The sequence below is a fragment of the Tiliqua scincoides genome, chromosome 6, assembly GCF_035046505.1.
Source record: "Tiliqua scincoides isolate rTilSci1 chromosome 6, rTilSci1.hap2, whole genome shotgun sequence".
NCBI lineage: Eukaryota > Metazoa > Chordata > Lepidosauria > Squamata > Scincidae > Tiliqua > Tiliqua scincoides.
In genome coordinates this window covers 42,603,362-42,629,453 of record NC_089826.1, presented here as the reverse complement: position 1 = coordinate 42,629,453, position 26,092 = coordinate 42,603,362, and the positions used below count along the sequence as shown (strand labels likewise).

The 26,092-nt window shown below is 41.7% G+C and overlaps 1 protein-coding gene across 4 annotated transcripts in view; it reads left to right on the top strand.

The window, feature by feature from the left end:
• The window catches only part of NR3C2 (nuclear receptor subfamily 3 group C member 2), a 175,313-nt gene that overhangs the window by 1,415 nt on the left and 147,806 nt on the right, over window positions 1-26,092 (top strand). For 2 of the 4 annotated variants that reach the window (XM_066632976.1, XM_066632973.1), the window contains exons 2-3: window positions 3,702-3,768; window positions 9,974-11,753. In XM_066632976.1, coding sequence (XP_066489073.1) covers window positions 9,976-11,753 — 1,778 coding nt within the window. In that variant the 5' untranslated portion in view covers window positions 3,702-3,768; window positions 9,974-9,975. Of the gene's footprint in view, window positions 1-1,941; window positions 1,984-3,701; window positions 3,769-9,973; window positions 11,754-26,092 lie in introns of those variants that run through there. The other 2 variants (XM_066632974.1, XM_066632975.1) reach the window with 2 other exon arrangements.

Sequence of the window (26,092 nt, the reverse complement as noted above, 5' to 3'; positions counted from 1 at the left end):
GTGTGTGCGCAAACGGAGGAGAGGGAGAGGGGGAGGGCTGCTGCTGGCGGGAGGGAAGGGGAGCCTTGCACCGCTGCTGCTTGGGGGGGGGGTGTCAACGTTGGGGGAAATGTTCATCTTAGCAACTCTGGCCCCCAGGGTGTCGCGCCTCGGGCAAGGCTTCTCAGCAGGGTCTCGACTTGGGGAGTCCAGCTTTATGGCTCCCGCTTATCAGTCCGCGCAGCGCTTGGCCCAGAGGAGCCCAGACGCAATAAAATGCGAGCGGGGAACCAGAGGGCGAGTCCTTGAGCCTCCGAAGAGGGTTCTGTTTGTTTTTTAAAGGGGAGGGGGAGAAAGCTGTTTATTGCACCACCAATACTCGCCTTCTCCTACCTTGGTTGCTGAAACCCGGGCTAAGGCTGCCATCCTAGCCACACTTTCCTGGGAGTAAGCCCCATTGACTACAATGGGTCTTCCTTCAGAGTAGACAGGCATAGGCTCGGGTTCTAAGGCTGCAATCATATCCACACTTTCCTGGGTGCAAGCTTCATTGCCTATGATGGGATTTACTTCTGAGAAGTCAGGCATAGGCTTGGGCTCTCAGACTGCCATCATAGCCACACTTTCCTGGGTGTAGGCTCCACTGACTCTAATGGGACTTACTTTTGAGTAGACAGGCATAGGATCGGGCTCTAAGGCTGCCATCCTATCCACACTTTCCTGGGGGTAAGCTCCATTGACTCTGATGGGACTTACTCCTGAGTAGACAGACATAGGCTTGGGCTCTAATTTATTTATTCAAATCGCAATGGAAACGGTTTGTTGTTGGGGTGCGGAAAGGAAGTGCCCCCCTAAGAGCACTCACCTTGATACAGGTGGAGTTAATCTCTCCAAGAGACTAGGGAGAGGGGAGGACACTCTGGAAACCTTGCCCCCCCATCAGGCTGTTGCCTCCATTAAAAAGGAAAGGGGCGGGCTGCAGCTTGGAGGCGCAGCTGGAGGGCATCGGTCCGAACTCTCGCCAGAGGGTTTTTCTTGTGGGCGGGTTTATGTGAAAGCCATTTTCCTTAGCGCTGGTGTGTGTTTGTGTATACACACTGTATATACTGTATGTGTACGTACTGTATATACACACACATACATATACAGGGAGCCCGGGCGGAGAGGCCCCCCTGCCCGGCTCTCCCCGGGCGCGCTCCCAAGCGGCTGTACAGCTTTAAGGGCAGCTACATTTTCTCGCTTGTGTCGCAGCAACTTTGTATCAGCCATGTCGCCCGCCGGGTGACTGACAAAAGCGGGCGCCCAATGGCAAGCGCGATGCGCCCTGATAGCGCGGTTTCTGCCCGCCGGCCGGCCAATGGGCAGGACGGGGAGGAGGACCCGGTCCTGAACTTTATCTGGGCATGTGACATGTTTTTAAAGGACTTGGCCCCTTCCCCCGCCCCCTCCCCCCTGCTGCCTCGCACCGTGTCGGTGGGCGAGCCGGGAGGGCCCTTGCTGCAGCGCAGGGGGCTGCTGTCTTCTGCCCGTTCCCCCCTGGAGAGTGACATTGGCAGGGGAGGTGCGGCTTTTCCCAACAGGTGGAGGGGGCGGGCGCCAGCCAGAGTTGCGCTGGCCTTTCCAGGAGGGGGGATCACTGTACCAGCCCTTGCCAGAGAGGGTGAACCTGGGGGCCTTTCCCCAACAACTTTCTTCAGACCCGCAGCCTCCGGCTAGTGCTGTCTTCGCGCGTTTGCACACTGGGTTGTGGACTGCCTGGGCTGCAGAAGCCACAGGTGCCCTGCCAGTCCCTGTGGTTGGCAATCCCCTGGCAGATCTCTGCTGAAGGAGGAGGAGCGCTGCAGCCTCCAAGAGCCTGGCTGAACAGGAAAGGGACTTCGGCCAAAAGTAAGGGGGAGACAAGTCAGTGGGCTCTGAAGAAGTGGGCATGGCAGCCAAGCTGGAAGCCGGGCACGCCTGTCCTGAGGCTGCTGGGCTTGCATGCATGGGGAGGAGCTCACCGAGGTGAGTTCAGGTTGCCTTGAAAGGCTGAGGCTTCAATTCTGTCCAGAATAAGCCCTATTGCCTGTAATGGGGCTTACTTCTGAGTAGACAGGCATCGGATCAGGCTGTCTGTTCCCCAAACCCAACTACCAGCAGCACGGAATTCCTGCTAAAATGCTTTGCGGGAATCCAAGAGGGCTCCAGATGTTGTGTTTGTGGGGAGAGGGTGTTCAGGATCTTGAGGGTTTGCTGCTCTTGTAAAGAACACAGGGAGCTGTTTTAAACTGAAGCGGGTAGTTGGTTCAGCTGGCTCATTATTGTCCACACTGATTGGTAGCAGATCCGCAGAGGTACAGGCAATTTTTCCAGCTCTCCCTGGGATCTTCTTTGGGAAGGCAGGTGCTCAACCACGTACCTGGGGTCTGATCCCTAAAACCGCATTCAGGACACCTGCATTCATAGAATCTTCAGGCTGAGCTGCTGAAATAAGTTTACTCAGCCTTCAACTAGCTCATGCTCCACATACTAAGGGCAAACTGTACTGAAAACTGTGCTTTCAGATTTGAGTAGGGGAGTCATTTCAAATGAACTCCCTGGACTGAGAGATTTGACTTAAAAGTGGTTCTAAATTGGGTAGCTTTGGCAAAAGGTACTTAATCCTTTTCATGCAGAAAAATACAAATACAAAATCTTCACATAAAATAATCTGAAATGTATCTAAAATCTAGAGCCTTGTTTCAATACCAGCCTGATCATGGATGGCAAAAGCCAGTCCACATAAAACTGCAGTCTCTGTGTGCCATTGGTGTTCAAACTTGGCATACAGCTCTTCATTTGTGCAGAGGTTTCTCACTGTCAGTTATGGAGAACAAGATGAGACATTGGGAAGAAAAAAGGTCTGTCAGATGTGTGCTTGTGCCCAGGTTGTTAAGGGACTAAAATAAGGACAGGATATGCACAGGATGCAATAAGGAGTCAGTATAGATGCAAGAGAAACCTAGCAAGGTGTAGCTGGTAGCATGCTGGGTTTTCTACATCTATACCCAGGTTTGAATACCTGCTTAGCAATAGAGTTCACTGCACGGCATAATTTCTCAGGGATGACAAATTCTGTATATTCTGCCCTTAGCTTTTTGGAGAATGGATAGCATACAAATTGTATGGTCTACACCAGTGGAAACTTCCCAGTAACCATCTTAGAGCATATTGCAAAAATCCTACCTTGAGGCTATAACATAGTGAGAGTCAGCTGCCAGTCAGGTTACTGGGAGAATTTCAGGTCTTGAAGGTATTCCAGATGTCAGGATTCTCTTTTTTCCTAAATCATGAAGCTTGCATAATATTATAACTCATCTGAGATGGATGAAAAATACAAAACAATTTTAACTGCTCTACTTGTTTACATTCAGCAAATCTCTTACCACCTAAACTTTGTAATCTATATTTGTAAGACCATTGAGAGATCCGTAATGTAAACATTCCCTTATTAATCTCCAGGTGAACTTCACCAACCCAAGATCTCAGACAGTTTCTTAATTTGATATCCATAATTTGGGAGGAAGTGCATAAAAAACCAGAATTTCTGGTTTTACCCATGTTTTGCTTGTTCTCTTCCTAAAACCACTTGTTTTTCCCGTAAAGCGTTCAGCCTCTCTTTTGTTAATCAAATTTTAAATTATTTTAAGCCTAGGTAGGTCAATTTTTCTAACATGCAATTTATAATTTATGTTTAACTCCAGGAGGAAGTTGAATGAAGGGATGCAAATTTTGTAGATACATGCCATGATTTGCCACAAGTGGCTTCATGTGAGTTAATCAATTTACTAAATGTTTTTTTGTGGATATGATGTTATGCATGCTTTTGTGGTCATCTTCTTTTGTAGGATTACTCAAATATGTCCTTTTTAATATGCCAGTCTTTATAATATATGTGGAGTAGCACAATGAATTCCTTTGTGTCATAAATGAAAATATTTTTGTTAGACTTAAAAAAATGGTCATAGTTATTCAAATCTAATTTTCTCAAGATGTAGATATACTCGACCCAAAATAACTTAATTATTCCAGATTGAGTAAGTAATTGATTTGAAATTAAGTGAGAAAACTGCAAATTATGCAACTGTAAATTATGATATAGACGGGGTATGTAAATAGATGGCAAGGTAATGTTTAAATGAGGTGTTACTTTTAGCCAGCTGAAAATAACACTATAAAATAAGGAGTATATTAAGCAAAACAGAATTTTACCTTGGCAACTGCTCCACATAGTCTCACTAACAGAACAATGTTTTAGATTACTTTCTTCTTGCAAAAGATTCAAGTAATTAATCTCCTGTTTGTCTCTTACCACTAGAATATTATCAAAGATGGCTAGTTAGTTCTTCCGTATTTTAAAAGTTACATGTCTGTTGTATAGCAGGGACAGAACTTTGCATTCAGGTTTTCAGAAGTTTACATGCCACTCTGCTGCAGTATGGTGTAATCAGGCTCAAGTTGCATTCCTAAACAGTTATTTAGTAGTTTGTTCCACTAAAATAAAATATTTTACTTGTGGGTTTTGTTCTGTAAATGGCTCCATGATTATGTGAGGAGGGGGAAAGTCAGGTAAAAAGATGAAGGCTGCAATCCTATGCACACTTATGGTACTTGGGAGTAACTCCCATTGAAATCACTGGGACTTAATTCTGAGTAAACGTGTATTGGATTGCACTGTAAAGTTGCAATTCTATGCATGTTCACTGTGTTTTGCATTACTAACCTTCTACAGCTGTGGTTCTCAAACCCACCAGCTGGAGAACCCACCATGGTTCTGATGGTGAACCCACCATGACCACTGGTCATGACCCACCAGCTGGAGAATCACTGTCCATTTCCCTGAGGGGGGAAGAGGGGGTTTTAAAACATAATTTGTCTGCTGCTGGGATCTGGAGGGCTTGGGGAGCCCCATGGAGCCTTCTGCAGGGCTCTCCACAGCTTGTTGAAAGTAAAAACAGTGATTGCAACCCAGTTCTGGTTTTGCGATTGCAACCTGAAAGTGGGTTGCATTTGCTTTTATAACGGTCTACAAGCTGTGGGGAGTCCTGCTGAGGGCTCCCCAGTAGCATGTTATGTTTTTCTAAAGCCCCTCTTCCCCTGCAGTAGTGCAGTCCTGAGGATCTGGTTGCTGCCATTCTTCCTGCTTGGGGCTTGGACTCTGAGTTTGAGAACCAGTGTTCTAGAATTCTTTGAGAGTGTCAGCAGGCATATGTGTAGGGTCTATCCAGTTGACACTGTATACAGTACCTGGACTTTCGAAGAGCTTTTGACAAGCACCCTCACCAGAGGTGAGACATAGTGATCCTTTTCATAACTGCTAAATTTAGTAGTCATGGAATAAGAGAGCTGGTTCTCCTCTATGGATTGGTAATTAGATAAAGAACAGGAAGCAGAGAGTACAAATAAATGTGCCATTTTCACAATGGAGGGAAGTAAGAAATAGGGTCCTCCAAGGATCCGGATTGGGACACATGGCTTTTAATTTGTTCATAAATGATGTGGATTTAGGTGTGAATGGTAAGGTGGCCAAGAGAGTAATATAAACCAGAGTAGATTGTGAAATGCTCCAGAAGCACCTCTCCAAACTGGGTGAATGGGCAACCGAATGGCAAATGTAATTCAGTGTTAATAAGTGTAAAGTGATGCATTTTAGAGTTAAAATGTCATTACCGCACATTTACACAGATGGGATCTGATCTGTTGGTGACAAACCAAGAAAGACACAATGGAGTTGTGGCTAGCTCATTGACAACATTGACCCAATGTGTGGCAATTTTAGTTATCACTTCTCAGAATGGTATTGTAGAACTTGACAAGGTGCAAAAGAGGACAACCAAAACAGAGAGCTGGAGCACCTTCCTTATAAGGAAAGGCTGTTTGGCACTTTTTAGCTTGGGAAAAGGAGGGACCTAATGGAGATTTATAAAGTTAAGTACAGAGTGGAGGAAGGGGGAGAGGGAAAAGTTTTCTCCTTCTCCCACAATACTAGAACTGGGATCATCAAATGAAACTGATTGGTAAGAGATTTAGGATGGGTGAAAAGAATTGCTTCTGACAGATAATTAGTCTGTTGAATATCTGTGCTTACTTGAGACAAGCCCTGTTGAACTCTGTGGAACCTGCCTCTGGGTAATCGTGTCATGGATAAGGCTGTCTATAAGATACTCCTGAATAGTTCTTGATGTAATTATCTACATATTCTGCAAAGTGGTCATTGTCAGTGTGTAGTGAGCCATGCAGACTCACCGTTACTGCCCCATCTGCCCCACTCTGGTCTCCATACATTTGACATCATGTCTATTTGGCAAAGAATGCTATGAATGGATACCTGATACATGCAGGCTTTGCCCTGTGGTTGTAAGAGGTAAGATATTGACATTTTGTAGGAATCCATACACATGCATACTATTTAAACCATGAACATTAAACTTATATAGATTATAATGCCAAATTTCCTGCCCATTCTGGGGCCACACTAAAATGTCTGCATCAAAAATATTATCAGTTTTGATAATGGAGGTAGTGGTAGTACTATAAAATAGACCAACTTCCATATGCCACCCGTCCATACCTTGCCTCCCTATATCTTTTCCTCAGCATCACTGGGTGGTCCATATCTACTCCTTGACTTCTGTGTTGATAACTTGAAGAGACTGGTTGAGCAAGAAGCTTGATGTCGCTTTATACCATACCTGCTGCCACCGATCGGTTCCTCTAAAAACATTAGCTTATTAATTTGCATGAAATATAATGAGCAAAAGCTAACACTCCCAGGCCTTAGATTTCACAGCTCTGATTTTAAAACATAAAATTTGGGCAAGTGTGTAGTGGCGATGCCACCTCCTCGTTGTATGTTACATAATGTGCTATGAGTGCACAGGCCATATCCAACTTTTAATATACATTCTTAGGTTCCATGGCACTTAATATTTTATTTGGAAATTTCTGTGGCATTAAACTTGAAGGTTTTGCTAGAAATGCAGTTTATCATTAGAGTGTATGTAGTCTCATAGAGACTTCATAGTAACTTAATTGTAGATAGTTTATTTTCATGTTTGCATATTTTCTTCAAAGTACTCTTCAGAAGCATTCATTCTTGTTTTTCCAGATCAATTGATTTTTATTCAAGGTTCTGTACCTGCAATTAAATCAATGGAAACTTTAAACATGCACACTTTAGAAACTCTGTCTAGTAAAGTTATACAAAAGAGTATACAAAACTATGTACAAAAATACAATATTCAAAAGAGTACATCATACATTTTAAATATTAGAATTTAAAATAATAAATAAGAATGCACTTTTCAAATTTACATTTCATTTTATGGAAAGAAAACATCTCTTCACCTCCATAAATATGGTTGTGTTCCTCCCTCCTTCCCAATGATCATGTGTACCAGTTCATGGAGAAATGTACATGTTTTAAAATGCTAGTAGTTGAACAAATGGGAAGTTGATGATTGATCACATGCAGTATAGTGAAAGGTGTTATAGTGTAGTGGTTAAGAGATTGAGCTATGAATAGGAAAGTCCCTGGTTCGAATCTCACAAGGTCACCTTTGGAAAACCATTCCCTCTCAGCTTTGATCTTCTCCACCTTCAGTATGGGAATGCTCACTATACAATATTCTTGTAAGATTATAATTCATGTGAAGTGCTTCAGGCACTCAAAAGCAACTGAATAAATGCTAAATATTCTTTGCATGCATTTTGTTTGTGAAATGTATAAAGTAGCATGTTCAGAATCTGCAGTCAATAAGAAAAACCTTTTCCTGAAAATTTGCAGTGCTGTTGTCTGTGGCATAGACCAACTTTTCTCAAACTCTGTGTTGGGACCCCAGTGGGTCATGACTTGATTTCTGGTGGGTTCTTTAGAGCCACCAATGAAAATATGGGGGATGGAAAGAGCAGATAACGAATTGCTTCAAGCCCTGAGGCTATTCAGAAATCAGAAAACTTCACTGCAAAGAGCTGAGCTCCTACAGTTTGCAAGTTTGTATAAACAGAAGGAGATAAATGTTTGAGCGTCTTTTTTTTCTGGTGTGTTCCCCCCCCCCCCCGCGGTCCATCGATGATAGGTAGTGGGGGCAGGCAAAGGCTGGGTCATATAACTAAACCCCTACAAGAAATGGATTGAGGTTTCTTTTTTTTGCAAATAAATAAAAATGTGATTTAGAAAGAAATAATATTTTTTAATGTCTTGTAAAGGTAGGTGAGTTCTGATAGTCATTTTAAAAAGTGGGTCCCAGTGCTAAAAAGTTTGAGAACCACTGATGTAGACAGTTCTGGACTAAATGGACTATTGTTCTGTCTCACTCTAAGAGAATGCCTTATAAATCAATAATCTAGTAGGTTGCCCAAATGTCTTTCATAATACAATTATTTGATTTTGTTTATATGATTGCAGAATATAGAAATATAGGTATTTTCCTTGAAACATATTTTCCTTTTCTAGTCCGCAGGCCAAATCAGTGGTGGATTTTCATTCTTACATGCATTCTGGAATAATGCCAGAATGCGCCACCCCACTCTGAAGGATGCAGTAATTTTCTGCAGTTTTTTCAGAAATTTATGTATTTACCCAGTCGGTTTTCTGACTGTTAGGAAGGGATGGAACCAAGACCCTTATTTTTACCAGTAACCTTTGATACTTGGTTGCTGACTGAGAGAGACATATCAAACCTACAGGCAGAAAACAAGTTGAGCTATCTTGTTTTCTTCCAAGAAATTGTAGGATATCATTTTGGCTGGAGTTTCTTAGCTCCCTGACAGTACAACAGTTCCCAGGTTCCTTAGAGGAAAGCCTTATTAGTTAACAGACTTGTATCTGTTATGCGTAACTTGAACAACGGGGTGGGGGGGGGAGAGAAACTAAAGAAACTACTAACTACCCCTGCTAACTAAAGAAAAAATTACTCACTTACTTTTAGTCAATGCTGGGTTATTAAAATAGTAAAATATCAATACAATTTGAAAAGCAGTAAATTTATCATTAAAAAGGGGTTGAACTATGAAAATGAGGGTAAGGCACCATAACGCATCGTGCCCCCCCCTTTGCCTGGCACTCTGTGCACTCCAAGCAGAGGTGGGAAAATGGGGACAGCCTATTGGCTGCATTACCTGTGGGGGCAAGGTGGGCTGGGTGCCTAGAAGGTTCCTCACCTTCTTGCTCCAGTCCGCTGGTTTTCCTGAGCCCCGCCTGCCGGCCCAAGGACAGTCTGAGAGTAGCTGGCGCTCGTTGGGGGGGCCGGGTAGGAATTTCTTTTCATCAGCCTGATTGGCTGTGGCTGGTGATTTTTTTGCCTACACTGGACTGCCGTGGTGTGGATGTTAGGTTTATTGTCTGTACTACTTGCCTTTGGTCACTTTGGCAGGTACATGTGGGCAGGGTAGATTGGGATGTAGGGAATTGGCATGCATTAGGAGGTCAGCAAGGTCAGGGGGTGAGCCAGGACCACTCAGACGTTACTTACCCGGGTTGCTGAGGCTGGCTGGCAAGCCCCTGGGCTGGAGCAGGCAGAGATCGCCAGTGGGCGTGGCCTGAGGGGTCTCTGCTGTTCTGCTGCCTCAACCCCTTGTGGTTGGTGGTCTCTCGGGTCAGGACCGAGGATGACTTGGAGCCACGATGTGATGCCTGTGTAGCCTAGGGGAGGCAGACGGTTAGCACTGCTTCCCCCAACTTAGTTGCCCATGTGTGGGGGGTGGTTTAGTTAGCTAACCCTGCTGCAGATTTTATGGTTTTTATTAATAAAAGTGACCCTTTATCCCAAACCTTTGTCTGGTGTGCTTATTTCAGAGTTGGAAGGGAAACGGAGATTTAAATGTACTTGTTTATTCAGAAGTAAGTCCAATATATCCAGTGGAACTTACTCCCACTTTTCAGTGTGCATAGGATTTCATCTTTTATTGGTTAATATGTGACAGTATTTACATATGTATATATATCTAAATTTTTCTTTGCTTTTTTTTTTGCCAGTTATGGAGACCAAAGGCTATCGCAGTTACCCAGAAAGCCTAAATATGGAGAGACGCTGGAGTCAAGGTTCCCAGTCTATGGAGTATACTTCTGCAGGGGAGCGGGCTGAAGACAGTAATAACTATATGGAGATTGTAAATGTGAGCTGCGTTTCTGGTGCTTTTCCAAACAGCAGTACTCAAGGAAACAACAAAGAAAAACCTGAACTGCTTTCTTGCCTTCAGCAAGATCGTAACCAGCCTGGTATTTCAACCTCTGACATAAAAACTGAGTCAGACTCAAAGGAACTTTCTGCAACTGTAGCTGAATCAATGGGTTTGTATATGGATTCTGTAAGAGATGCTGATTTCACCTTTGATCAGCAAAGTCAACAAGGAAGCATAAATCCTGGAAAGATGTATCAAAACGTTGAGCAACTGGTAAAGCTATACAAGGAAAATGGCCACCGCACCTCTCCCTTGAACACTCCAGGCAGGCCTCCGAGACAGCTGCCATCAGACTGTGCAAACTCATTGAATGGTGGTATCATGCCCAACATTGTCAAAAGCCCCAGAGTATGTCAAGAGAAGAGTCCTCCTGACTGTAGCCCTCAAAACATGACTTCTTCAGTCTGCACCCCTCCTGGAATTAATTCTGTATCTTCAACTACTCCTACTAACTTTGGGAATTTCACAGTCCATAGTCCAGTCAACCAGGGAACGCCTTTATCGTGCTCACCCAACATTGAAAGCCGAGGCTCAATGTTGCCCAGTCCTGCACATGCTAGTAATGTGGGGTCTCCTCTTTCTAGTCCAATAAGTAGCATGAAATCGCCAATTTCAAGCCCTCCTAGTCATTGTAGTGTGAAATCTCCAGTTTCAAGTCCCAACAATATCACTATGAGATCCTCCATGTCCAGTCCTGCAAATATGAACTCAAGGTGCTCTATTGCCAGCCCTTCCAATGCCAATAATAGGTCTACTCTTTCTAGTCCAGCTGTTAGTACTGTGGGGTCTTCTATATGTAGTCCAGTAAATGGTGCACTGGCACTTCCTGCATCTAGCACACCTGTTGGACCCAGCACAGGCCATGATATAGTTCCTAATCCAGATACAAAAGACAAAGGTGCTCCAGAAATGATATTTCCTAAAATAGAAGACATGGAAAACGCCATCTCTAACAATGAAGTAGCTAGTCAAATGACTCTTGTACAGTTTATAAAACCTGAACCAGAAGGGGTTTTCAGTAGCTCATGTCTTGGAGAAAACAGCAAAATCAGTTCTGATTCCCCATTTTCAGTATCTATAAAGCAAGAATCGGCTAAACATTCTTGTTCTGGTGCTTCTTTTAAAGGGAATCAAACTGTAAATCCATTTCCATTCATGGATGGGTCATATTTTTCTTTCATGGATGACAAAGACTACTATTCTCTTTCTGGGATTTTAGGACCACCTGTCTCATCATTTGATGGCACGTGTGAAAGCAGTGGGTTTCCAAATTCAGGCCTGTCTGTAGGAATTAAGCAGGAGCCTGTGGAGAGCAGCTATTATCAAGAGAACACTCTGCCATCTTCTGCCATTGTTGGTGTGAATTCAGGTGGACAGTCATTTCACTATCGGATTGGAGCTCAAGGCAGAATATCTTTATCACGCACTGTTGGTAGAGACCAGTCTTTTCAGCATATGAGCTCATTTCCTCCTGTAAGTACTCTAGTGGAGTCATGGAAGTCGCATGCTGAGTTGTCTGCCAGAAGAAATGAGGGGTATCCAGTTCTAGAATACATTCCAGAAAATGTGTCAAGGTAAGTGCTTTTGTTAACTACACAATACACTGGTTACTGAAAGTTGAAGACTTTTTTCCGTTATGTTTTGTGCTATGATACCAGACTCTGAAGCTGCTCAGTTGTGCATGTCAAACAGTGTTTATTATTAGAATATTAACTTTTTCCTGTGAGCATGCCAGTTTTTACCTCTGGCTAGTATAGGCGTGACTAGTGGATTTAGATTTTAAAATATTGAAGTAGGTAACGTGTTACATTTCTACTCAGATTAGCTTCACCAGGTTTCTGGGTTGCAGCATTAAAGATTTCTAGGTAGAGTACACCAGTACGAAGAGTCAGTAGGTATTTAGGTATGATTGTTTTCAGTGCTTTGCAGCAACTGACAGGAAGCATGAATGAAATGTCAGAAATCATTTTTATAAAGTTATGCTTGTGAATAGGTATTCACTACCAGTGGGTTAAATTTAGCAATTAACTAAAGACTTTAGCAACATAAATTAGTGGAAATAAAAATTATGAGCACTGTGGCATTAACACATGTGTGCTCTAAAAGCTTTCTGAACATAGGAGGACATTAAAGCTTAAAACCTCTGAAATAACTTAAAGCTTTCAATATAGACCATTGTTCATTAAAAACAGTGTGCACTGTGAGGTTATTTCCTGTATCACAGAAATTACTATAAACAAAGTTGGAATCATAAGTCCATTCACTATTTCTGGTAAACTGAAAGTGCGCTCCGACCTGGCCACTTTTTCAAACTGAATTATCCTAAATCCAGGCTTCTGATTTTTCCTCCTCCTAGCTTCCTTCTTGTTCTTGATAATGTTGTCTGTCTTTTTCTCAAACTCAGTATTGTGGGATACTTTTTCTCCACAAAATGATTTTGCCAAATCTTCCCAGTATATGAATATTTTTGCAGTTTTCTTTCTTCTCTTTGATACTAACATTTTGAACTTTGAAAAACAGTTCCTTGTAGTACCCCAAAGACACATGTATTTCAGCACAAACTTTTGTGTCCCATAGTCAACTTTGTCAAGCTTGTTAGTTTTAACAAGCTTGCTGCAAGACTGTTTTGCCACAATAAATTAGTATGACCACCTATCTGAAATTTAGACTGTGCTAAGTGGTTTTTGTTTTGCATTCAGAAAAATAGAGTGGTGTCACTTTTCAAAAGGGTTACACTCAGAGTACACCTATTCCTTGGAAAATAACAAAAATATTATATATTAATTTGCTAGTCTAGCTGAGAGAACTCCTGTGTACTATTCTGGATTCACTCCTTACAGTCTCCAGGCCCCTTATCATGTTGGTTCTGGATGCATATGGCACATTTTTGCAAAGTCCATCTCAAGTTGGTATAGCAGATCTTTCATATTCTTCTCAATGTAGAAAACTAGAGTATAGTACTTCAAAGTGATTCACAAGTCAATTGCTTGTGGGATGGGAGGAGTGGTAATTAGTATCAGAATACTCTTGAGCAAGAAACAAGGGATTGTATCAATAAAAGCGCACCAGGTTCCTATGAGTCATTTAAGAAACTGTTGCTGAATTGCTAACATTTCACTTGTATTTCATTCAACTGTTCTTTATATGGATGTTCAAATGGAAAAAAATATAATATGGTGCATCTGTTTATGGGAATTTAACTGGAAGTGTGAATTATTTGTATGCTCTGTCTTGTGGCATCTAAGGCCTTATCTAAGGCAGAGACCCTTGCTGTAGGCCTGGAAACACATTCAAATTATACCTAAATACTTTCGATTTTTGTGGTATCATGTGATTTGTCTGCTATACTTAGAGTACCATTAAATGCTAGTTTCTTCCTGTCAAACACTGTGTATCATAGTCGTTGAGCAATGCTGAACTTCTGATGTCGCTGCTGTTTTTTTGTTGTCTGATTATATTTTATTCTATGTTTTCATAGTGTTAGCCCAGATTCTCCTGAGCCCTTGTGTTACATGATAGACAGAATCATCTCATTAAGGCCCAAATCCTAACCAACTTGCCAGCACTGACATAGCTGTGCCAATGGGACGTGTGCTGTGCCCTACAGTTGGGTGGCACTCGCAGAGACCTCCTCAAAGTAAGGGAATGTTTGTTCCCTTACCTCGGAGCTGCACTGCCCTTACGTTGGTACTGGAAAGTGGGTTAGGATTGTACCTTAAAGCTCATAAACTGCAGGATCAATGATATACAGTATATTCATAATATATTTTATCATAGCTACTACCAACCAATTCCCCTCTCATCCCAGGCAAATGCATCCTTAAGGGGGATGTGAACTGGTAGGAAGGACTTGCAGGTCTCATCTTTCAGACCTGGATGTTCCAAAGCATGCTCAGGAGTGTATTTCCTGATGGCTTGCTTGAGTTATCTACTAATTAACTGAATAAAGAGGCAACTATAATTTCTGCAGTCTGTAGGAAGTAATGGTCTTAAGTGTGTTCTGGAAGGTCTGGGCTTTGGACAGGCATCATAGGTCTCGATCAGCAATTCTTTGCCATTTCCCTAAGGACAAATCATTAGCATTCTTTGCAATGGTAAGCTGGATGTGGATGGAGGCAAACTGCCTCAAAGAGCTCAGGGCAACCTCTCCAAAAGACTTGGTTAAACTTCCTTGGAAAAATCTGAACTTTTTCTGAGAGTGCTTGTTGAAACCAAATCCATTTTGAGGTGAACTGCGAAGGGTGTACAGCATTTTTAGACTTCTTTCGTGAACATCCTAATCTGAATGCTCCTCACTAGTTAGTGTGGTAATAACTAAAACAAACTAATCTGTTAAATGAACCTGAGTATGTGTATCCTAGACTCCAACTGCTGATGCAAGTTAATTATTATAGCTCAACCTTACTAGATTATGGGCACAGTAGTAACCAGGTCTACTCAGAAGTAAGTCCTATTTTGTTCAATGGGGCTTACTCTCAGGAAAGTGTGGTTAGGATTGCAGCCTAATACATTTCAAATTAGATGTACACTTTCTGCTCTATTTACTACCACAAATATCTTCTAATATACATCGCTGAATTTGAGTTCCAAATACTTGCCTGGTTGAGCCAAGCACCTCCAGATAATCTTGTATTTAAAATGTCCTCTGCTTATAGTTATCGCAGCTAGTTTTGTATGGTAAATAGTATCTAGTTTTCAAGGAAAACTTCCAAATACGTATAAATATATTTTGGTGAAAGATATATGTGGGCAAGTGTTCAGAACAGTGATTTTCAACCACTCTGCTGCGGCACGTTGGTGTGCTATGAATGGTCTGCAGGCGTGCTATGGGAGTTTGAGGGAAGGTCATATATTAGTAGGGCAATTGGGGAATATGAATCCCCAGTTGACAGTATGGTGGGTGTGCCTTTTCAGTTGTCATAAAACTGATGGTGTACCTTGACAATTTTAGCACCTTCTCAGTGGGCCCTGAGATGAAAAAAAGTTGGAAATGACTTTTTCCAGAAGTTAGACTTTCTTCTTCTACACTGCTTTTCAACCCATCATACTGTATATGGTTTTTTCATGAATCAGTGAAATGAAATTATGAAAAGATCTGGAAGTGGAAGACAGTGAATAATAATGGACTTCCAGTAAGGGGAGGCAGCTCATTTCTACTTTGTCTACTAGTTGTAATTTCCCATTAGTTGGATCTGTTGACCACCATCTGAGGTGTTCCCAACTTGATCTTTGACAACTTTTTCTCTTGTGGGTTTTTAAATAAGGGCGCAATCCTACCTGCACTGGAACAGGCAAGCCAAGAAGCTTGCACTGGATACAGCGCAGGATAGGAGCCCAAGGCTGCTCAGCCAGAGGCAAGGGGAAACTTTTCCCCTTACCCCTGGGTAAGGCACCCGTGCCCCAATGGGTCTCCTTGGACTTGCGCCACCTCCTGAGGTGTCCAAGGAGAGCGGAGTGGCTTGAAGCCACTCTGATCTCCCTGGGAACGGTGGTTGGGATCCGGCATAACTACCAGCTGCCAACCCAGCCTCCTGATCCCCACCTGCCCTTTCTCAGGGCTGCCCGCTGCCTGCCCTGTCCCCAACCAGGAATGCCTCCCTCCTGTCTGCCTTCTGCCCACCCAGAGCCTTGCGTCGGCCTAGGTGGGCTGATGCAAGCCTCACAGAGGAAGCCGGCGCAAAGGCTTGTGTTAGCCTCCACAGGCTGGCACTCCTGTGAGCGCTGGCCCAGCTTCCCCCTGAGGGACTTGCACTGGCCCATGAGTGCTTCAGGATTGCACCCTAAGTTTCTTATTTGAGGAATAGTTAATTTTCTTATGCCAACATAACCTAATTCTCACTGGAGAGGACATTAGTCTTGTGGTTTCTCTCTCGCTTCCTACCCTGTGCCTATTGTGTTTCATCGGACTATGACACTCTTCAATGCACAAGTCCAGAAAACTAGGAAGTGATGCCAATAGTTATGGTTTGTGCTCTGCCTCAGCTGAACAGAGGTTGAGTAGGAGAGGACCTGTTGGATTGAATGTGGAGGACAATTATTGGGTGATGGCACTTTTTTTCCTTCAGCAGTTCTGACAGGCAGCATTAGTTTGGAAAATGGCCACGTTGCTTTCTTCTCTCACTTGTCGATGTTCTTGTGTTGTCTTGGCATCTTGGAACCATACTGCAGTTACTGTGGCTCCCATGCTACTGAGGTAATGGTAGAAACGGCCCTTAGTCTCCCATGTAATCTGCTTTTTCCAGTCCACAGAACCTTCATACATTTGTAGTGCTTTATTTCAGTGATCAAGGAAAGCTGGTCAGAAAATCATATTTGTGTCACTTTGATGACTGAACAATATATTAAGAATCAAAATATATTATTTGAATGAATCAGAGTGCAATTCTAAAATTGTGAGCATGCCAACTATCTAATTTCAAAAGTGGCTTAGGAAAATGTCAGTTACTTGAAAAAACAATAAGACTGAAGAGGCTGACCTTTTGTACAGCCTCAGCAAAAGTTTTCCCTTAAAAAAAAATGTTTGCCTGTAACTTTCCAGATACCTTTAATACATCTACTCTTCCTTATTTAAAAACTTAGCTTTGTAGACACTGGCAGCCAACATGCTACGCGCTATAAGAAATGTAAAATGATGTTTCCAAAATATCAACATTCACACAATTCCTTGATTGACCTTTTCTGGTTCATGTTGCTGCACACTTTGAAATTGCTCAATTCTAGATTTTTCTGCTCAGTTCTACAATCTGCATTGTAGATATAGTCCCTTTGTGTTGCTGGCAGATATTTGCAGTGTTGCAACCACTGCAAATATTTGACTTGGGTCTACACAAGTTGAAATACGGGCCAACCAAGAAATAGTCACATTTTGTTTGGATTTTGTTCTTTGCTGTCCAAATTCAAGTTTCAATATTCATTTAAAACAGTTGTTAAAGCTGTCTTTTCATAGGAGCATTATTGAAATTTCACTCCAAACTATAAGACATTGTTCTGTCAGGCCTTCCTCTTGTTTATGGATACCTTTCTTCGACTGTCCCCTGTTCTCTTCTGTCAGGGGTTGTCATCTTCCTAAAACTGTACAACATTGAATGTGCCTCTGCCCTGCAGGAATGAGAAAATAATCTGTGGGAATCCTCTCTGCACACAGATGGTGAGGAAGAATGATGGGCTTTATTCGAAAGTGTTAGTTTCTGGTGGGAAAGAGGAGCCGTGTTTGTGCTGGCTGAACCCCCATGGGCCTTGCTGAGGCAATCGCACTTAGGACAACTGCCAAAATGAGGATGTTCATATTGATTTGTGGATTCTAGTGATAGCTGGACAAACTTGGTCAGTGACACTCTAACACCTGGAACCCAAACAAATTACTTGGAAATAAGTTCTGCTGAAATTCATGGAACGTACTTTTCTTCGAATGTACTTGGGATTGGGCTATGCATTTTAAGTTCATATTTCTTGTAATTAGCCTTTCTTTCTGGTTGCCTGGGTGTTCTAGTAATTTTGTTCATCTGCCAAAATTTTAATGGCTTTAAGTTACATACAATCTTTCTCTGGAAATCCAGAGACATAGGCGGTCACGAATTTTGTTAACAGAAAAAAAGTATCTGACATGAAGAGAATTGAGATGAGAGAGTTAAGGTTCAGAGAAAATATCTTGGTGTGTTAATTAGTGTCAACTCAAGAAAGTGTTCTTGTGTCAGCACACTTGCCTTGGAGCATCTGTTTAAGTAGTCCTATTTTTTAAAAAAAATGTGTGTGAAACCCAAGTACTCTTCCAGCTGGAATTTAGTTATTTGAAAGCAGGGAATTTGAATAACAATTTTTCCCCCCTTCTTACAGATACGCAGTTGAAGTGTTCAGGCAAAGGCTGCATTCCTTATAGTGTTGCTTAATATTATTCAATAAAGATCTTGGCTTTGATTCAGTCAACTGTGTGCATGCACAAGGCTTTTATAGGCAGCTGTGGAAGGCAGAGGGGTCTGCGCATGCACAAACTGATCCATAGCAGATAATGGGAAAACCCCAGGCATGGAACTTGCTTGTTGGATGGCAGCCATGGGTACAATCCAGAGCCCTAAGAGCTGAGGAAGTTTAGTTAAGTAGAACTTGGATTGCACCCATTCAGATTGAGCCAGGGGCTCATTTATGCGTGGGAGGTCTGTTGTTCACACAAAATGACTTTCTTATTCTCTGGAGTAGCGGGAGGAGCATCCTTTACATGCCGCATTGTTCATTGGAGTGCACACCTTTGGATTGGAGTCATTACGTTTGAGGGAAGTGATTTCTTTCTACTGTACCTCAATCAAAGTTCACTGAAGACGGGGGGGTGGGAGGGAGAGAGAGAAAGGGCACCAGTCTTGCTAGTACTTGAATCAAGGCACTGGCAATTGGGGGGGGGGGTGGATGTGTGTGTGATGGAACAGATTGCCTATAAGAGCTTTAAAAAGGTCAGTGGTTAATTAGTTACCAGGAGAATAGACTTTATTTCATTTGTTATGGTTTAACACAGCTGTAAATTTAGTTATAGGATACTTCATACTGACAACTGTAGAGCCTATTTAATATATACACAATGAAGAAGATAAATTTTCTCAGTCCTAAAATTTTACTTTTTACTTCTGTAAAATGTTGGTTGCATGCATTGCTTTGTAGGACATTCTTGTTTTTATAGATAAACTGCTTTATTTCTCTTTTTATAGTTTGCATAAAGGACCCTTACAAAAATTAAAATTGGATTTCATGTCTGTTTGGGAATGAAGTTCATTGTTTGTCATGTAGTCTAGGAGATCTTTTAAACTCTGGAGATCACTATATTATTAAAATTTTAAATGTGTGGATGTTGCCTACTTCTGTGTTTAGTCCCCATATTTCAATTGAATTTTTTTTAAATAAAGAGTGATTTCAACTCATACAGTTAAATTGGAGTATACTGCTTATGGTTCACTGTAAAATTGCAACCTATAAATCCACACTCCATAATATGCTATATAGCATGTTTAATTAAATATATAGAAGTCTTACTTGCCTCCTTAAAGAGATGTATTAGGGCTCCTGGGCAACATTAGTTTTGTCAGAAGGCCACTTTGAGGTGGTAGTGGATGGAGAAGGCAGGACAATACAGGCATTCCCCCATATCTGTGGAGGTTCTGTTCTACCACCACCACCCCCCGGAAACCGTGGATACGGGGGAATCCTATATAAACAATGGCCCCTGCTGCACCAGTTATAGTACCTTTGTTTTACTGTAGCAGTGTTGCTTAAGAGTCTTGCAGAAGTCCCCCTGGTTCCAAGGATCCACTGATAAATTAAATCCATGGATACGAGGGGGGTGCCTGTACTCTCTTTCGTAGTGCGCTTACATTATTTTACTATGAGTGGTGAGGAGAGGGGAAACACTAAATATGTGAAGTTATTGCCTGGCAGTGACCCCCTCCCGTTTTTCTTTTGCTTCCACGTAGCTCAGAAGCAACAACATGGAGAGGAGTAAAAACTGCATTTGAAATATCTGATGTGTTCCTATTTAATGTGTTAACTAGAGTTAAACCAAAGATGGAAGTAGATAGTAACTTTTCATGAGCATTTTTGTCAGCATTGAAAGACCTTAATGTTCAGTAATTTAAAATGGGGGACTTTTGCTGTTGGCAACCTTCAGTCTCGAAAGACTATGGTATTGCGCTCTGAATGGTGGTTCTGGCACAGCGTCTAGTGTGGCTGAAAAGGCCGATTCGGGAGTGGCAATCCCTTCCACACTGGGAGCAAGTGCAGTCTGTCCCTGGTCTGTCTCCCTGGCTATGGGCCTTCCTTCTTTGCCTCTTAGCCTCAGACTGTTGGCCAAGTGTCTCTTCAAACTGGGAAAGGCCATGCTGCACAGCCTGCCTCCAAGTGGGCCGCTCAGAGGCCAGGGTTTCCCACCTGTTGAGGTCCACTATTGTGCAGAAAAGCTTCACTTTTTAAGAAACATTGTCCTGAACTTGTCTTATTAACCCCAATAATGTCTTCATTTTTACTATATGATTTCTGATTGGTTGGGGTCATCCACATGACCCCAGAAAGATTGATCTAATCATAAGTAGGTTTTTTTTGGGGGGGGGGTGTACTGTAATTGTAAGCTTAATTTGTATGACATCAGTCCATTGCCCAGTATAGCTCTGAAGGATTGTGATCTCTGGTTGACTGGGATCACTCTGGACAGGATAAAGAAACTTTAATCAGCTACAAAAAAATTATGCAGAATCAATAGGGGGGACAATGGCAGCTTCATGGAAAGTTGAATGCTCTGTGTGAGTGTGGATGTGTGTGTAAGGAAATATTTATGTTACCAACCTGAGCATCAAAATAAGTGAGCATTTGCTGTATACATGGTGTTAATCTGGAGGGCCTTGGTCATGACTACTATAGTGAAGCACATTAGTATTCTGATAGAACGTTTAGAGCTGTGTATATGATTTTGCAGTGTTTTACATTTTCACTTGCTGTAGCTTTTTGGTGAGGATAACTGCTGCCACCTCTCTTTCCAGCTTGGAGCTTGGGAGGGTATGGGGTCATCTCTGCAATTGTGCTGACCTTCAGAGGGCACCATGCAAAGGCAGGGAAGATTCTCACACACTTCTGCAGCTCAAAGCTGAAGAGGAACATGCGAGTTTTAGTTTAGAGAGGTGAGGTGGAGCACCTTTCCCATTTAGTATGGTTGAGTGTGGATCTTGACACCTTATGTGAGGAATGCATACCGAGGCAGATTACTTCCTTGGCCCATTTGCTGTTTGGTTACCTAGGTTATGGGGTTGGATGCCACCTGCTGTCCTGTGAATTACATTGCAGCCTTAATATAATGGGCCTCTGTCAAGGATCTGAGAACTTCCCTGAATTCAGGGACAAACTTTTCTTTGGGGTTTCATGTAAAATATTTTAACAGATTAAAAATGGTAGTTTGAATGAAATGCAACAGACTCCTGGGATATGGGACTACTTCTCAGTGGATTTATGTTTTGGTGTACAATTGACAAAATATATGATCATCACCAAAGAATATGTGATGTTTCTCCCATTGCCTTGGTGTTAATGACCAGCTGTAAAATTATTTAACATCTAGTTTTTGCTAGATACTTTATCCGGAGCTTTGCTCAGTCGGATTCTGTGCTATTTTAGAATGGAAAATATTTTAATTTGGTTGACCAGCTTCTTGTCCAAGAGTAATAGGAAAGATAGTATTTGCATGGTTTGTTATGACTAATATGTAGAATGCTCTGTTTTGGCTGAACTGGTTTCACACCGGTGCACGTACTTTATTTTGGTAGAGGCTGGAGCTATTCCCGGATTCTGCCTTTGGTGAGCATTGCATCTGGGATCAGTATTTCCTGTTATCAATCTGTTGCATATTAGTGTAGATTAAGATGGGCTGGTGTTTAAATCCACAGTTAAACCTACCGTAATGATGGGTGTGTTGCCTGGTGTATGTCATTCTGTGAACAGACCTTTTTCTGTGTGAGAGAGAAAAGGAAGAAGAGAACAAGTTTGGCTGTAGTTGGCCTGAATTTTGTAGTCTAAAAATAAAACTCTTTAGAATAGTTCTGGAGAAAACCAACTATAGTGCAGAGTAGGGCTTTTCAATTCTTCTTCTTCTTTTGCAAGTACCGGTGTTTGCAAGAACCATGCCTTCAGGGATGTTGTGAGTTGTCCATTCCCACCACACAGTCATTCCTACTGTGAGGGGGGGGGGGGAGACTGTCATTGTTGCTGCTGTTGCTTTCTGGTCTGCCTTCACTCTGCACCCACTTACCTACCTTACCCAAGCATCAAACCCAAGCATTTGAAGTGTTAGGGGTCTGGGTCTCCACAAAGCCCTTGCTTTATTACCAACACAGTGCTGTACCGGTCGTCTCCACATCTTGGGTGGGGGGTCAGGCTAAGTAGGGCAATGCCTCATGGTACAATGCCTCAATGGTGCTTCACACACATGTAGAATAATCTACGTAGTTAAGTACTACCTCCCTTCTTGTGAAGTACCACCAGTAGTACTTGTACCCCTGGCTGAGAACCACTACTGCATAAAATTGGTTCTGTTCCTGGTGAATAAGGGAAAAAAGTGATGGAAATGAGGTGGGAAACGAGGAAGTGACATCAACCTAATGAAGTCTCCCGTTTAGTTAAAAAAAATTATATGTGGAGGCTTCAATTTTAAGCAGGACAGAGTTCAGAACTGTTTTGAGGAGCCTCAGGCAAAACAACACTGACAATTGCATTTGTCAGAACACTGACAATTGCTTGCATTTGTCAGAAAAATGCAGAAAAGCAAAAGAAAAGTTCAGGGAGAGCAACTGGAAGCATAGAACTTGGTATTCAACAGGATTGTCACTTAGCAATAAGAGTAGTGCAGAGGTGGTATTGCACAGAGTGTATCACCTTTCATATTGGTTTTACTACACAAGGTCTAAAAATAAATCTGCAATTTTTAAAAAACCCCATTAAAAATAGTTTTCTAGGACTTTTGCCTTAGTAGTGGGACTTTGTTTCTTGAATTCAGAAATGTGTTGGGAAGCATATTTTTGTATTTAAACTACAAGGAGCTTCTTTATGCAAGTGAGAAGCTAATGAGCAAAATGTCTGTTGTTCATATATATGTATGCTAGTAATTATAGCTTGTACCCTGTTGGTATACAGATGTTTCTGGTGCTACTGGAAAACCTCTCCCCCACCCCCAGTCTAAGAATTGTTAATGCATGTGATATTTTTTCTAAAGTTTGATTTGCAGGCTTACATCCCTGGCTGTCTCGGCAAATCCCTCCCAACCACCTTCCCTACCTCAAATCCGGATCTGATTTCAAATTCCCAATTTAATTTCTGTCTCCTCAGGGACTTGCTCTGTGCAAGAGCTCGAGACACTACTATATAACTGACTTCATGCCCCATGCTCTGAAGGCAAGAGATGCATGTGTTCCTTTTTCAGGCTTTAAGAAAAAAAAAGAGGCAAGCTTGTTTTGGACTCTCTTCGTAGTAAATTTCAGCTTTCTTTGTATTGCGGGGAAGTTCCTTAATAGCTTGGTACACTGCCACTGAAGCACCTTTGTTTAGTCAGAGAATTGTATAATTGCAGTCTTGCTAGGTTGTATGTGAACACTAAACTCACTTAAGGGCAAGTGTGCTTGTTTAAGAAGTATGTGGATGAAGCTCTGCTGCTGACGTAACTTCATTTATCTGAACAGTTAGTGTGCGGGGGGGAGGGTAGGTAATATATAGGCTGGGTTCCAAAGTGCTACTTAAGCATGAGCCTATTGGGAGTTTTGATTGAATTTTTTTTTAAACTGGATACCCTGATGCCATTTTAACGGCTTTTGAAATTCCCCTCATTTTGGAAAGTGGTTTGCCATGTGGCGGGGGGGGGGGGGTAAGGAAACAGGACTGCTATTAGTGAAGTGCAAATCTAAGTCCACTTGGAGATGCAGATCACATTGAGCTATTCTTTGTCTCCCAGGCATAATCTATACATTATGGAATGTGCTCCCCAACTGGGTCCATCTCTGTGCTAATCAAATAAAAACAGACATTATTTTCTAATCGGGCAAGGTTTCCAGAGTGTTTACTATGTTGTGGATTGCCTACTTGTTGATATTTTTGCAATTTAGATTGTTCTAATTGGTTTTGTAAGCTACCCTGAATGTGTAGAGGAGGTGGGATAAATGTGTATTCTCCCATTTATTAGTTTTACGCTGCTCGGGTGTCTGTTTAAATTAAACATTAACCCTCACCTTTTTCAGAGATAACTTCTTTCCTTAGGAGTTCTTTTCTTAAGAAAATTCAGAATTTAGTGGCACTAACACTTTTCCATTTTAGGACGTTGTCACTGGAAGTCTAATGAATAATATACCCAAAGGGAAATTCATTGCCATTAACAATTTCCTTTCTATGAGCAAAAACTACTTGGTCCTCAGAAACCAATTGGATTTTCTATTGGGAATAGCTTTGAACCCCAGTCCCCAGCTAAGTTTCATTAGTTTAACCTTCAAATTTTGCCTCCTCTACCCAGCCAAACCATTTCTTTATGCTTAAAAAGTATTCAGAATGACTCCTGACTGTTTTCCTTTCAAGCACCAGCAATGCACATTGGTTGACGCAAAGTGATCTATGTAAAGAAAAAGAGTAGCTCTGATATTTATGACCTTGCGGACCTTAGATCTTATTGATTTCTATATGCTCTTGCCTGGAGGTACATTCTAGGCAATATGGCCTATTTCCAAGTAGACATGCACTGAGCATAGGACTGCACTGTGAATGTTCTCATAGAGTATAAACATGAGACACAATCTCATGCATGTGCATGGTTGAGTTTGTTTTTACAGAACACGTGGTGATATACAGAGTGTATTGTGACGCATACTGACTTCTACTGTCAAATACAATTAAATTTTCTTGAGGCTCATTTGTAAACACAACAAAAGCTATCTGGGGTAACTAGTTAGCCCTTAAAACAAAATGTATTTCTGTTTTCAAATGAGAATTAAATTGATATCGAGTATGTTACTGTTTCTTTACGTTTGCAGAAAATGGATGAGACTGCTTGCTATATTTGGTATAATTGTTTTTATTGTGTTCTTTAACATAATATACAGCAAAAGGGCTGCAGAACTCAGTGATTGGAAGAGGTCAACAGTGCCAGGCATTGTGTAAGCTAAGACTGTATGCATAGCTAGATATCATGAGATAAGAGATTTTCAGTCCCCCTTATCTTTAAATAACCTAGTCAAGCTCTTATGCTGTTGACTTACATTTTGGAGGTAGGGCTCTTCTTTTTAACTCATGCTGCTCTGAATTCGTATCTGAATATTTCCTCATGTTTCCAAGTAGGCTGAGGACATAAAAGGGCATGGATGAAAAAATATGCTGTTCTGAGTAGCAGGAAGAGCTCCTTGAGACCTGTAAAGCGAGGATATGGAAAATGGCTTTTTCTGCCAGACAGTTCTTTTGTATGTAGGTGGGTGGGGAGCATGTGACTTTCTTGTTGCAGAATTTTAACATCTAATGATAGGTTGAACATTTCAGAATGTCTTTCCAAAGAATGTCTGCTGAGATTGGTTTTGGAAAGTGTTTGTCTCTCTAGGTGGTTTGTTTTTGATGGGCAAAGGAACCAGGGATTAGGTGAGATTGTGGACTCTTGCACTTTACCATAGGGTCCACAGAGAAAGGAAAGCCCTGAAAGTCTATTGTTTTGTAGCATCCTGAGTCAAGCTATAGGTCTGTCTTGCTTAGTGTTGCCTGCATTGCCAGTGGGGAATTTGGCAGAGCAATGCAGGACAAAATGAGATTAAAAAATATCTGTATTTGAATGTTTGTTAATAAATGTGACTGAGAGGTCTAATATAAAAATTTTTAAATAAAATATTTACATATTTGTTATGGTTATTTACGTTTTTGTTATGGACCTCTAGTTAGGTTATACATACCATGTCTGGTATTGGGTCAGATTAAATTCTGGAGGTAACATCTGACTGAACCATGGCCTATCCAAACAGCTCTCTCACAAATGTTTTAAATGGAAATGTTTTAAATTTTATTTGTTTGAGGTTCTACAAATGGCAGCTAAGCATAAATGCTGTTTTATGGAACTGTTTCTTGGTTTGAACCCACTGAGTTCAATTTTTTTTTTTTTGCTTTCTTTAAAAAAAAGTGCTAGTGTGAACTGCTACTGCAAATAAGACTAGAATAAAAATGACTCTAGTTGGCAGAGAGGGAGAGAAGTAGCTAGCTGAAAACGTATGAATTTTTTCTAGGTGGATACTGCAGTGGAAAAATGTAGACTCGCAACCTCTCTTTATTGGTTCTGTTGAGTAGATCTAACTTGGATTATATACAACTAAAAGCAACAGTAACTAATGAACCTGTTGGGTTTTCTCCCTCTCTTTAACCTATATTATATTTAGTACGTGGA